Source organism: Rhagoletis zephyria, unplaced genomic scaffold (genome assembly GCF_001687245.7).
Source record: "Rhagoletis zephyria isolate East Lansing unplaced genomic scaffold, Rhagoletis_zephyria_1.1 Rzeph_scaffold_03698, whole genome shotgun sequence".
Lineage (NCBI taxonomy): Eukaryota > Metazoa > Arthropoda > Insecta > Diptera > Tephritidae > Rhagoletis > Rhagoletis zephyria.
In genome coordinates this window covers 38,231-49,329 of record NW_016160781.1, presented here as the reverse complement: position 1 = coordinate 49,329, position 11,099 = coordinate 38,231, and the positions used below count along the sequence as shown (strand labels likewise).

Genomic DNA, 11,099 nt, shown 5'->3' with positions numbered 1-11,099 from the left:
AAATGTATGATCTGAAAATGAATAGTGGAAGTTAATCAACAATCTCTACTTAAATGGGTCATCTGAAATTGGGCCTAAATGTCAGATGGTGTGCCGCACTGCACTTTTTGATACTTTTAGTGCACTCATCGAACAGACCTTTTGTTCGGCAATCAGCTCACGAAACACAGCGTGTGGTGCTGAATGAGAAGATTGGCCTTTTGAAGTGGACATGCTCTTCCCCTTTATCGTAAATTCAAAATATGCCATTCAATACGATTTTTATTACTTTTAAATTTCTTTTTTATTGAAGTATACTTCAAAAAGAGTGTGTTAAAACAATCCTTTACTATGTACATGTCTTGGGCTCTTTTTGTTGGCTAAAGTTACGTACACATTCACTACGGTCGTTTTTTAAAGTAAGCTGTGAATTCAGCGGAGTGCTTACAATACAGCGGCTGAGAGTTTTACCTGCCCATTCATTGTGATTGTGGCTAGAAGCGAGGCTGCAGCAGTTGGCACATCGGACGCTCTCGCCTTTTTAAATTTAAATAATTTTCTGTAACTACCTTAGATAATACTATTCGAGCTGGTATAAGATCTAACGAAGTAATATCAAAAACTCGCAACGAATTCCTGGTGTTGAGAAGTATCTAGCTTAGTTTAAATTGAGACTGTGTAGTGACTGGCTGAGAAAATCTCCGTTGGAACGATAAGGGAATAAAAAGGTAATAACTAAAAATTTGTGTAATTATAATGTACTGAATAGCAGAGAAGTGAAATATCCAAATTATTAAAGGTGTAAAAAACGCTCAGCTGGGTAACTGGCTGTTCGATGATTTTGTTCCACCACATTTGCGGAATTTACGATCTACGGTCGTTTATAAGTGCGCTGTGCAAGTGGTTACTGACTCTCGACCATTGTGCTGAATGGACTTTTTGTCGCATCGTTTGTTTGCTTCTTATTCACTTTCTCAGCTCTATGTTGAAAGACTTCTCAATTCAGTTCAATTTGCAAATTTCAATGAGTGAAAATTAAAGAGGAAATGTTTACTTGATCTTCTATTTTATTTACATATGTTTATAGATTTCAATTGAGTTGCCTAGTATATTTTGTTAATTGCGTGAAACAGCGCAGCTAGAACTGGAAAAGCTTAAAACTGGAGAAACAAAACCGAGTTAAACTGATTCGAGACAAAATGGTCCTGGCTGAGAGAAACTCAGAGTTGGTACGGAATGGGAGGCGATCACGCGGTCCAAGTCCGAATGGTCACGGCGGCAGCGTTGCTGGTGGTACAGTAGGCGGGAGTTCCAATATTGGTAGTGGGGGTACTGGTGGTGCGGGAACTCCGGAAACTAGTTCCGATGATGATAATTGTGAGTTGAAATTTATAAGATCTTTAAAATAAAGAAATTGTACATAGGACTTCCGTTTTTAATTATCTTTCTAATAGCCATTAAGCGCAACGGAAAGTCAAAAAATAAACAGAGCGAATATGAGGGTAAGATAAAATTTAAAAAAGTTTACTTTGGAAACATTCCCGGCTTATGTATAAATGTATTTCTAGAAAAAATTCGTGTCGGTCGCGACTACCAGGCCATATGTCCACCTCTTATACCAGAAAATGAACGTAAACCAGAAGGTCTTAACGATCGCGCCTTATTAGTTTGGTCACCTACTAAAGAGATACCAGATGCGAAACGTGAGTATGAATACAAACTTAATTTTGAAATCATGAAGTGTTCCAGGTACTTCAGTATTTGCAGGTTTAAAGGATTTACAGGAAAAGCACTTTAAGCCTCTAATAAACCTTGTGTAAGGTGTCCTACGGAAATAGCATCCTGTAAATTCCTCCAAATCCTGACGTACCTGGGCTAGGCTTATTATTTTGAATATTTGAATTAGAGATGGGCACGTGAGTAATTTTGGCTCACGTTCACGCACGCTCACGTTGATGGTTTTTTAAATCACGCACACTCACGTCCTGCTATTTTTTTTCAATCACGTTCACGCACGCTCACGACGTCTATTTTTTAAATCACGCACGCTCACGCACGGTTTTCACGGACATTTTTTTGAAATTGAAACTATTTATATAAATAGTATTTCATATAAATAGCCTTTTATAACACAAGTATTATTACAAAAGCTTGGCCACACGCCTAGCAAGGGCTGAAGGCACTATTATTATTTTAACAAATTTCAGATATACATACTTATGTATCTATTACGAGTATAAAAAAGAATTGGTTTCAATATTTATTCAACGTATGTAATATTAAAATGACATTAGGTCCATTCAATAACTTTTCCAGTACGTACATGCAACGAGAGCATAAAAGAAAAATAGAGAGTAAAATAGAGAGAAAGAGAAAATTTTCAGAAAAAGTTATTGAACGCAAAACTAGTAAAAACTTGCAACTTAATCCATTTTGACACTTTATGATGGTTAAAATTAACATCCATATTTTCATTTCACTAATTATGTTTCATCAAATCATCCTCTTCAACAGTATGTTTACGTTTGAAATTGAAACATAACCTTACTTTTTGACTCCTGCAAATTCCTGCTAGTAAAATTTTTACTCGGAAGAGTTTGCAGCTCTCTCGGGTAGTTACGCTCTCGAATTCGCTCTCTCGCAAATATTTTTTGTTATTGAATGCATTTCCAGTAAAAACTTGCAAGTACTAGTAACAATTCGTAAATTTTTTTTGATCTTGAATGGACCTATTAGCTCATATTTTTGTTTCTCTTTCACTCTTTCACTAGTTGCTGAGCTAGCTGGTATGTTTAAAATTTGCCTTGAAAGACTTCTAAGAAGGGGCAAATCTTTAGCTTTCTCCCAAAATTTTAAAACATCGTCACAACTTTTGTTTTCCGATTTGTTCAAATAAATCTGTATTTCCGTATTAATTTCTTCAAAAACTGTTTCTGCAGATTCATTTGTCGCATGTTTGAATTCGTCAAAAGTTGCACGGGTTTTTGCCCTTTTCGAGGTAGAAGGAATATCATCATCCAGAATTTGGGAATCGTGCTGAGGGCGAGCGCTCTTTTCTTCAAGTGCATGTCTACCTAAGTTATCTTCAAGCATTGCTTTTACTGTCCCTATTATACGTTCGCGCTGTTCTGCAGATATAAACTGTAACTTTTTAAACGGAGAATTTAAAAACAATCCCAGAAAATGGATTGAACTTGGTTGGAATCTTTTATTTAAAGCAACAGCTGTGTTTTTCTTCAAATCGATGATGACTTCAGAATCAGATGCATTCACTTCACAATGCTTTTGTAGTTTATTGTACCACAGAACGTACTCATGGATGGTTGGATTTAAACCCGCGCTCAAATTTTCAGAACACATCTTGAAAGGTGCCAGAAATTCTAACAATTTTTCCAACAAATTTGCATTTATTTTAGATAGTTTATGAACCTCATTTCTTTCTATTAATAATTGTTGAACTTCTTGTCGCCTTTCGTGAATGCTTGACAGCATTATAAATAACGAGTTCCACCGTGTCTTAACATGTTGCTTTAAAGACTTTGATAGTTTCTTATTGAGTTCGGTATGTTTAAAATAGCCTACAAGCTTTTTTTGATATTACGTGATTTTTCACTGAAAGCCGCTCACGCTCACGCGTGAAAAAGCGTGACACGACGTGTCACGTAGAAAAGCACGACTTTTGCCCATCTCTAACTTGAATGTAAAAAAACTGTTGAGAAATATTCAAGATTTGGTAGCAGGGCGTGAGAATGTGGAGGAAGCGATAAACATATGAATATACCAGGGAATAATAAAAAGTCCCAAAGTTATAGTGCGAAGCTTTCGAATCCGAATGATTTGCTTTTCAAATCGCAATGTAGAGTACACCTCCAGATTTGGAAAATCTAAATACAAGTACCAGTACAATTACAAATACTCAGTAATTGGAAAAGGCATATTCCTAGTATAATGACATTTTATTGGTACTTGGTACATTTTTTGCAATTCTTCTACAAAAACGTTTAATTATTTTAAGTATATTTCCCTGAGCTGATGAAACCATATCCAATGTGCAATATCAATTTTGTTATGAAAGTAAACGCTGTAATTGCTGCCAACAATAGTAAAAAGTTTATTTGAGGGTTAAGCTTACAATACATAATTCGCATAGAGCTGGTGCGAATATTACATATCGTCACCTGAAATGCAAAAAGATGTAACAACATCGTGACTGAAATGGAAAAAGTCGTGACTAATATTTTTTATTTTTTTCATACAATATGTGGGAGCTGTAATTCGATGAAATCCATCATATCAATCAAAAACTGAATTTTGAATTTTTTATTAGTTACGACTTTTTGTATTTTAGCGACGATGTTTGTTTCGTCTTTTTAACCGACTTCCAAAAAAGGATTTTTTTTTTTTTGTTTTTTTTTTATTATAATTTTTTAATATAAATTCTTTTTGCAATGGAAAGGTAGTGTCTCAGAGGTGGTCCCATACTAATTTGGTTTAAATGCGATCATTGGATCATGAAATATATAGATATATTTTTTAAGTCGGTTTTTTTTGCTAAAAATTACTTGTTACATGCATATGCATATGTACATATCGTACCTACCATGTCAAACCATCGAAGTGAAAATGGGTAATTTTTAAGACAGCAAAGAAACTGTTGTAAAAAATGTTGTTGCCATTAGGAAAAAGTGTGGGGCATGTGGAGAGACACCCACGACTCGAAACATCTCTTCGCATGCCCACTAAAGGCCACTCAACTAACGCCTCTGTCCCTATGGACGGACCCTATAGAGGATTGAGGAACTAGCCGGTCTGGTGTTGTAGCCGCATCAACAACAGCAACCGACATAAATTTTCATATACAAATCTAAGATTATCGTCAATTTTTTCATGATCCAATGGTCGGATTTAAACCAAATAATTATGGGACCACCTGTGAGGTAACACCTTTCCTTTAAAAGAAGAATTATAGAAATCGGTTAACGTGGTCCAAAGCTATGCGATACCATACATAAAAAATAAAATATTCCGAAGAATTGATAACCTTTTTCTTTTTGAAGTCGGTTAATAAGATAAATCAAGTAGTTGCGGTAAGTTCAAAATGGAAAACAAGTTAAAATATTACTTTTTTGATAATAACGAGTAACAAACTAAGGCTACGGTTACAATGCATGTCTATTCTGGCGAACTTTTGTTCTGACGAAGTCGTCGCAACAAAAAAATACGTGTTTGTTTCGTATTTTTTGTTCCGAAAAAAACGTCAGNATTTTATTAGTTACGACTTTTTGTATTTTAGCGACGATGTTTGTTTCGTCTTTTTAACCGACTTCCAAAAAAGGATTTTTTTTTGTTTTGTTTTTTTTTTATTATAATTTTTTATTATAAATTCTTTTTGCAATGNTAGCGACGATGTTTGTTTCGTCTTTTTAACCGACTTCCAAAAAAGGATTTTTTTTTTTTTGTTTTTTTTTTATTATAATTTTTTATTATAAATTCTTTTTGCAATGGAAAGGTAGTGTCTCAGAGGTGGTCCCATACTAATTTGGTTTAAATCCGATCATTGGATCATGAAATATATAGATATATTTTTTAAGTCGGTTTTTTTTGCTAAAAATTACTTGTTACATGCATATGCATATGTACATATCGTACCTACCATGTCAAACCATCGAAGTGAAAATGGGTAATTTTTAAGACAGCAAAGAAACTGTTGTAAAAAATGTTGTTGCCATTAGGAAAAAGTGTGGGGCATGTGGAGAGACACCCCACGACTCGAAACATCTCTTCGCATGCCCACTAAAGGCCACTCAACTAACGCCTCTGTCCCTATGGACGGACCCTATAGAGGATTGAGGAACTAGCCGGTCTGGTGTTGTAGCCGCATCAACAACAGCAACCGACATAAATTTTCATATACAAATCTAAGATTATCGTCAATTTTTTCATGATCCAATGGTCGGATTTAAACCAAATAATTATGGGACCACCTGTGAGGTAACGCCTTTCCTTTAAAAGAAGAATTATAGAAATCGGTTAACGTGGTCCAAAGCTATGCGATACCATACATAAAAAATAAAATATTCCGAAGAATTGATAACCTTTTTCTTTTTGAAGTCGGTTAATAAGATAAATCAAGTAGTTGCGGTAAGTTCAAAATGGAAAACAAGTTAAAATATTACTTTTTTGATAATAACGAGTAACAAACTAAGGCTACGGTTACAATGCATGTCTATTCTGGCGAACTTTTGTTCTGACGAAGTCGTCGCAACAAAAAAATACGTGTTNTTTTAAGTCGGTTTTTTTTGCTAAAAATTACTTGTTGCATTTCAGGTGACGATATGTACATATGCATATGCATGTACATATCGTACCTACCACGTCAAACCATCGAAGTGAAAATGGGTAATTTTTAAGACAGCAAAGAAACTGTTGTAAAAAATGTTGTTGCCATTAGGAAAAAGTGTGGGGCATGTGGAGAGACACCCACGACTCGAAACATCTCTTCGCATGCCCACTAAAGGCCACTCAACTAACGCCTCTGTCCCTATGGACGGACCCTATAGAGGATTGAGGAACTAGCCGGTCTGGTGTTGTAGCCGCATCAACAACAGCAACCGACATAAATTTTCATATACAAATCTAAGATTATCGTCAATTTTTTCATGATCCAATGGTCGGATTTAAACCAAATAATTATGGGACCACCTGTGAGGTAACGCCTTTCCTTTAAAAGAAGAATTATAGAAATCGGTTAACGTGGTCCAAAGCTATGCGATACCATACATAAAAAATAAAATATTCCGAAGAATTGATAACCTTTTTCTTTTTGAAGTCGGTTAATAAGATAAATCAAGTAGTTGCGGTAAGTTCAAAATGGAAAACAAGTTAAAATATTACTTTTTTGATAATAACGAGTAACAAACTAAGGCTACGGTTACAATGCATGTCTATTCTGGCGAACTTTTGTTCTGACGAAGTCGTCGCAACAAAAAAATACGTGTTTGTTTCGTATTTTTTGTTCCGAAAAAAACGTCAGAACAAAAGTTCGTCAGAATACGCATGCATAGTAACCGTAGCCTTAGGGTCGTTACGGTTTATTTTCAATAAGGAGCAAAAATTTTTTTCAGCGTCGTAAGCATTTTCGATGACTTTTGGATGTCTCCCTTTTGCGCTGAAACAGTTATACTCAAGAAAGTACAAAAGGTACCCAAAGTAACACGTCAAATTTGTAATTTTAATGTAATTTTGGGCAAAGCGCCCCTTATAATAACAAAAATATACATACACCTACAGTCAACTAATTAGCTCCCGAAATTTAAAATGGTATTGTTTGCAACTGATGTTTATTTATTTATTTTTAATAATTAACCGACTTCACAAAAAGGAGAAGGTTATCATCAATTCGTCGGAATATTTTTTTTATGTATGTTACCGCATAACTTTACACCACGTTAACCGATTTCTATGATTCTTTTTTTAAAGAAAAGGTGTTACCTCACACGTGGTTCCATAATTATTTGGTTTAAATCCGACCATTGGATCATGAATAAATTAACGATAATCTTAAATTTTTATATGAGCATTGAAGTCGGTTGTTGTTGTTGTTGTAGCGGCTACAACAATCCCGCCCAGATCGGTTAATATCTCAGTTGTTGTCGTCAAGTTCCCCTAACGGCAGCCCTAAGAAGCGTGCAGCCTCAATGGGGTCGGTCCACAGGGACAAAGGCGTTAGGGTTGTTGGGTTTTCCGGCATACGAAGAGATGCTTCGAGTCATGAGGTGTCTCTCCGCATACCGGACACTCATTCGGCACATCCGCGTTTAGTCTGCTGAGGTATGAGTTTAACCTGCTGCAGTAGCCAGAGCGAAGTTGGGCTATTGTTGTTCTTGTCTCCCGAGGCAGATGAAGCTTCGTCTCGTCTATGTCCGGTGGTTGTGCGCCTAGAACGGCATTCACAGGTCTGGAGTCTACGTAACTTGAGACTGACTCCCTGTGAATGCCGTTCAGGGCCTGTCGATATGCTGACGGGTCCAGAGGTTGTTTAATGAACCTCTGGGCTTCGTCCGTCAGTTCGTAGAGATGCCTCCTGACGTGCCTGGGCGAGTGCTCTTCTGCAAGCAGCTTCCCATTCGGGTGACCACGTCTATGGCTCCCGACAAGGAACTGCTTGCAGAGCATGGTGTTACGCTCCTTGACCGGGAGCAATTTCGCCTCGTCGTGTAGGTGGTGTTCAGGCGACATAACAAGGCATCCAGTCGCTGTCCGTAGTGCGTGTTTTTTGCTTAAAATTTGCTTTTTCTTTTTTTGCTTAAAAATAGCTTGTTTTCATTTAAAATATGATTCAATCTATAACAGAAACCACATAAATAAAAGTTTCAAAGCTTGCACAATTTCAAAAAAAATTAATCAAACTTCAAAAAGAGTCCATGAAAATTTACAAATATTTAATCAGAATATTTAGAAAATTTTCGGGTATGCAGTTTTGTAGCCCATTAAATTTTAATCTAATAAAGTGCAATTTTAATTCGCGAACTTTCGGGTATTTCGCGAATTAAAAGTTCCACTTTATTAGACTAAAATTGAATGAGCTACAAAACTGCATACCTGAAAATTTTCTACCATTGATTTTTAGAATTTTTTAAATGAAAATTACTAAATCCTTTTAATATGATTTCCATATAATTATTATACGTATTATCCGTACTCAGGTTAGATTCTTTACTGAAACACTTTAAATAAATAATGGTTANAGTTAAAAGTTCCACTTTATTAGACTAAAATTGAATGAGCTACAAAACTGCATACCTGAAAATTTTCTACCATTGATTTATAGAATTTTTTAAATGAAAATTACTAAATCCTTTTAATATGATTTCCATATAATTATTATACGTATTATCCGTACTCAGGTTAGATTCTTTACTGAAACACTTTAAATAAATAATGGTTAGTTAATCGCGGTTTACTTTTTAAAACTTTCAGCTTGTTTAAATTAAATTGTTTCAAATATTAAAAGTCCCTGCGAGGTAGGCATTGTTATACGTGGGAGAAATTCATTTTTATGTTCCTAGCCGTAACTTGCGTCGTTTTGACGCGTTTAAGGTTGGGTTAAGCAGAACGGTTTATGGTGCAAATGCGCCAATAAACAGAACCTTATCAGACTTCAATTATTTTTCAAATTTTTTAGACATATATTTTACCAATACTAGAGCAACTACATTAGAATTGGAAAGACATCTTATGTCCAGTCATTAATATCATGTAAATTTTGTTATTCCTAATCTGTTTGAAATTCTAGATTGGTTTTTTGAATTTGTAAATTAAAATTTTTAAGTGACAACTTAGCATAATGACTGATAGTTATATTTAATATTTTGCTTAATGTCTGTTATAACTATAGTTAGTTGTTAGACATAAATAAAAATAAATAAAATTAAANTTGCTTAATGTCTTTTATAACTATAGTTAGTTGTTAGACATAAATAAAAATAAATAAAATTAAAATAGTACTTTTTTACGTGATATTCAGGTAAGATCTGCAATTCACTTCCGTGTCAATTTCAACCGAAATCACTTTGAATTCATATTCAGCTTTATCATGAGTATCGTTTTCGTCTGGAATCGTTCACTTGTCGCTTAAGTGTATTCACTACTGCGCACACTGTGTCCCTTTTCAATTATAGCATGCGAAAAGTCCAAAATTAAATTGCAGATGGCCATGATTTTTGGTAGGGATGTGCCAGATAGAGATTTTGCCGGATAACCGGATTCCGGATATTCTGTATAAAATAAGAGCCGGATTCGGATATCCGGTAGACTCTTGCCCTCAACAAATTTCGCAATATTTTGGTTTATTGGGTTTTTTGTTTAACTAGAATTTCTGCTTTTTCGAGCTGAACAGTCCAATACGTAATTAAGAACTCACAATTTCTCCTCTGAAATCCAAGTTATGATATAATCCTGCCAATTCTGGTTCTATGAAACTGTGAAGTGAAAATGAAAAATTCAATGTCAGTGAAAATTTAATTTTTTCACTTTATCGTTTCTTTATATCATTTTAAGCGATTCTCGATCATTAAAGGCTATTCCATTAACATCTAGCAAGTAATTATTTAATAAATTATTGTGAGTTTAAGACAATGATATTCTTTATCACAAACCACAAAATTTTTTGTGAAAAAAGTTTTCACAGTGAAAAGTTTTTGACAAATTAATTAATTTACATTTGAATTACACCGAATCGTAATTTTATGTGAAGTGATGAAAAATGTTTTCGCTTCACGTGGTGAACTAAATAATTCGAAAATATAAATCAGTTAGCATGAAGAAACCTGCTGAATCATATGAAAAAGGCCCAACTCTAGTGAAAGCTTCTATTGAAGAGCGAGACCAGGATATTTGGCAATGCTTTGAGGAAATCGCCAACGGCTCTGATACTGATTCCAGTATTTGTAATGATGTGGATAGCCAAACAATGGAGAAATGCAGAAATATTTACAGCTTCCCCTTATACCCGGACAAGAAGATCTTTTAATTTGGTGGAATCACAGTGGTCAATAAATGGAATTTAATGTTCATATTCCACTGGAGCCTTCATTTCTCAACGAATTTGATTAATTTGATCTATAAAACTGCATAACCAAAATTTTTACAGAAACCAAAAACAAAAAACAAAAAATACTTATATAACATTTATAATTATTGTTTTTTATTTTTTTTTTTTCGTTTGGGAGAACTCTACAATTGTTTTTAACCAGTTTTTATTTTGTAAATTTTTTAACTGGAACAGGAGAATCGATTTTCTTCAAAATTGGCACTTCCTGCACTTTGCACTAAAAAATTTAATATAAGCAAATAAAAAATCAAAAGTAGGGCTCAACTAGTCTCTAGCAAATTTTATTATCTTTTATTAAAAAAAAACTCCACCCCTCGCAGGCATTACACTTGACTGAGGTGGAGTTGTGGTGTAATCGTCTTCGGCATACACAGCAGGTGTATATTTCTGGCCCAGGGTTTGACTCGATGCCAGCCCTGAGTAGGAGAATGCGTAGTGAATGTTGCCCTATGGACGGACAACTTCTGAGATACTTCGCCGACCTAAACGGTGTTAGATCGCCGAAACA

At 34.8% G+C, this 11,099-nt stretch overlaps 1 protein-coding gene across 4 annotated transcripts in view; it reads left to right on the top strand.

Moving 5' to 3' along the window:
* Window positions 1–305: 305 nt before the first annotated feature.
* The window catches only part of CoRest (REST corepressor), a 48,402-nt gene continuing 37,608 nt past the window's right edge, over window positions 306–11,099 (top strand). For 2 of the 4 annotated variants that reach the window (XR_001848519.1, XM_017624589.1), the window contains exons 1-4: window positions 306–707; window positions 1,067–1,356; window positions 1,434–1,481; window positions 1,548–1,682. Coding sequence is in view for 3 of the 4 variants with exons in the window: in XM_017624589.1 (XP_017480078.1) it covers window positions 1,179–1,356; window positions 1,434–1,481; window positions 1,548–1,682 (361 nt within the window). In the remaining variant the exon portion in view is untranslated. The remainder of the gene's footprint in view (window positions 708–1,066; window positions 1,357–1,433; window positions 1,482–1,547; window positions 1,683–11,099) is intronic. The other 2 variants (XM_017624591.1, XM_017624590.1) reach the window with 2 other exon arrangements.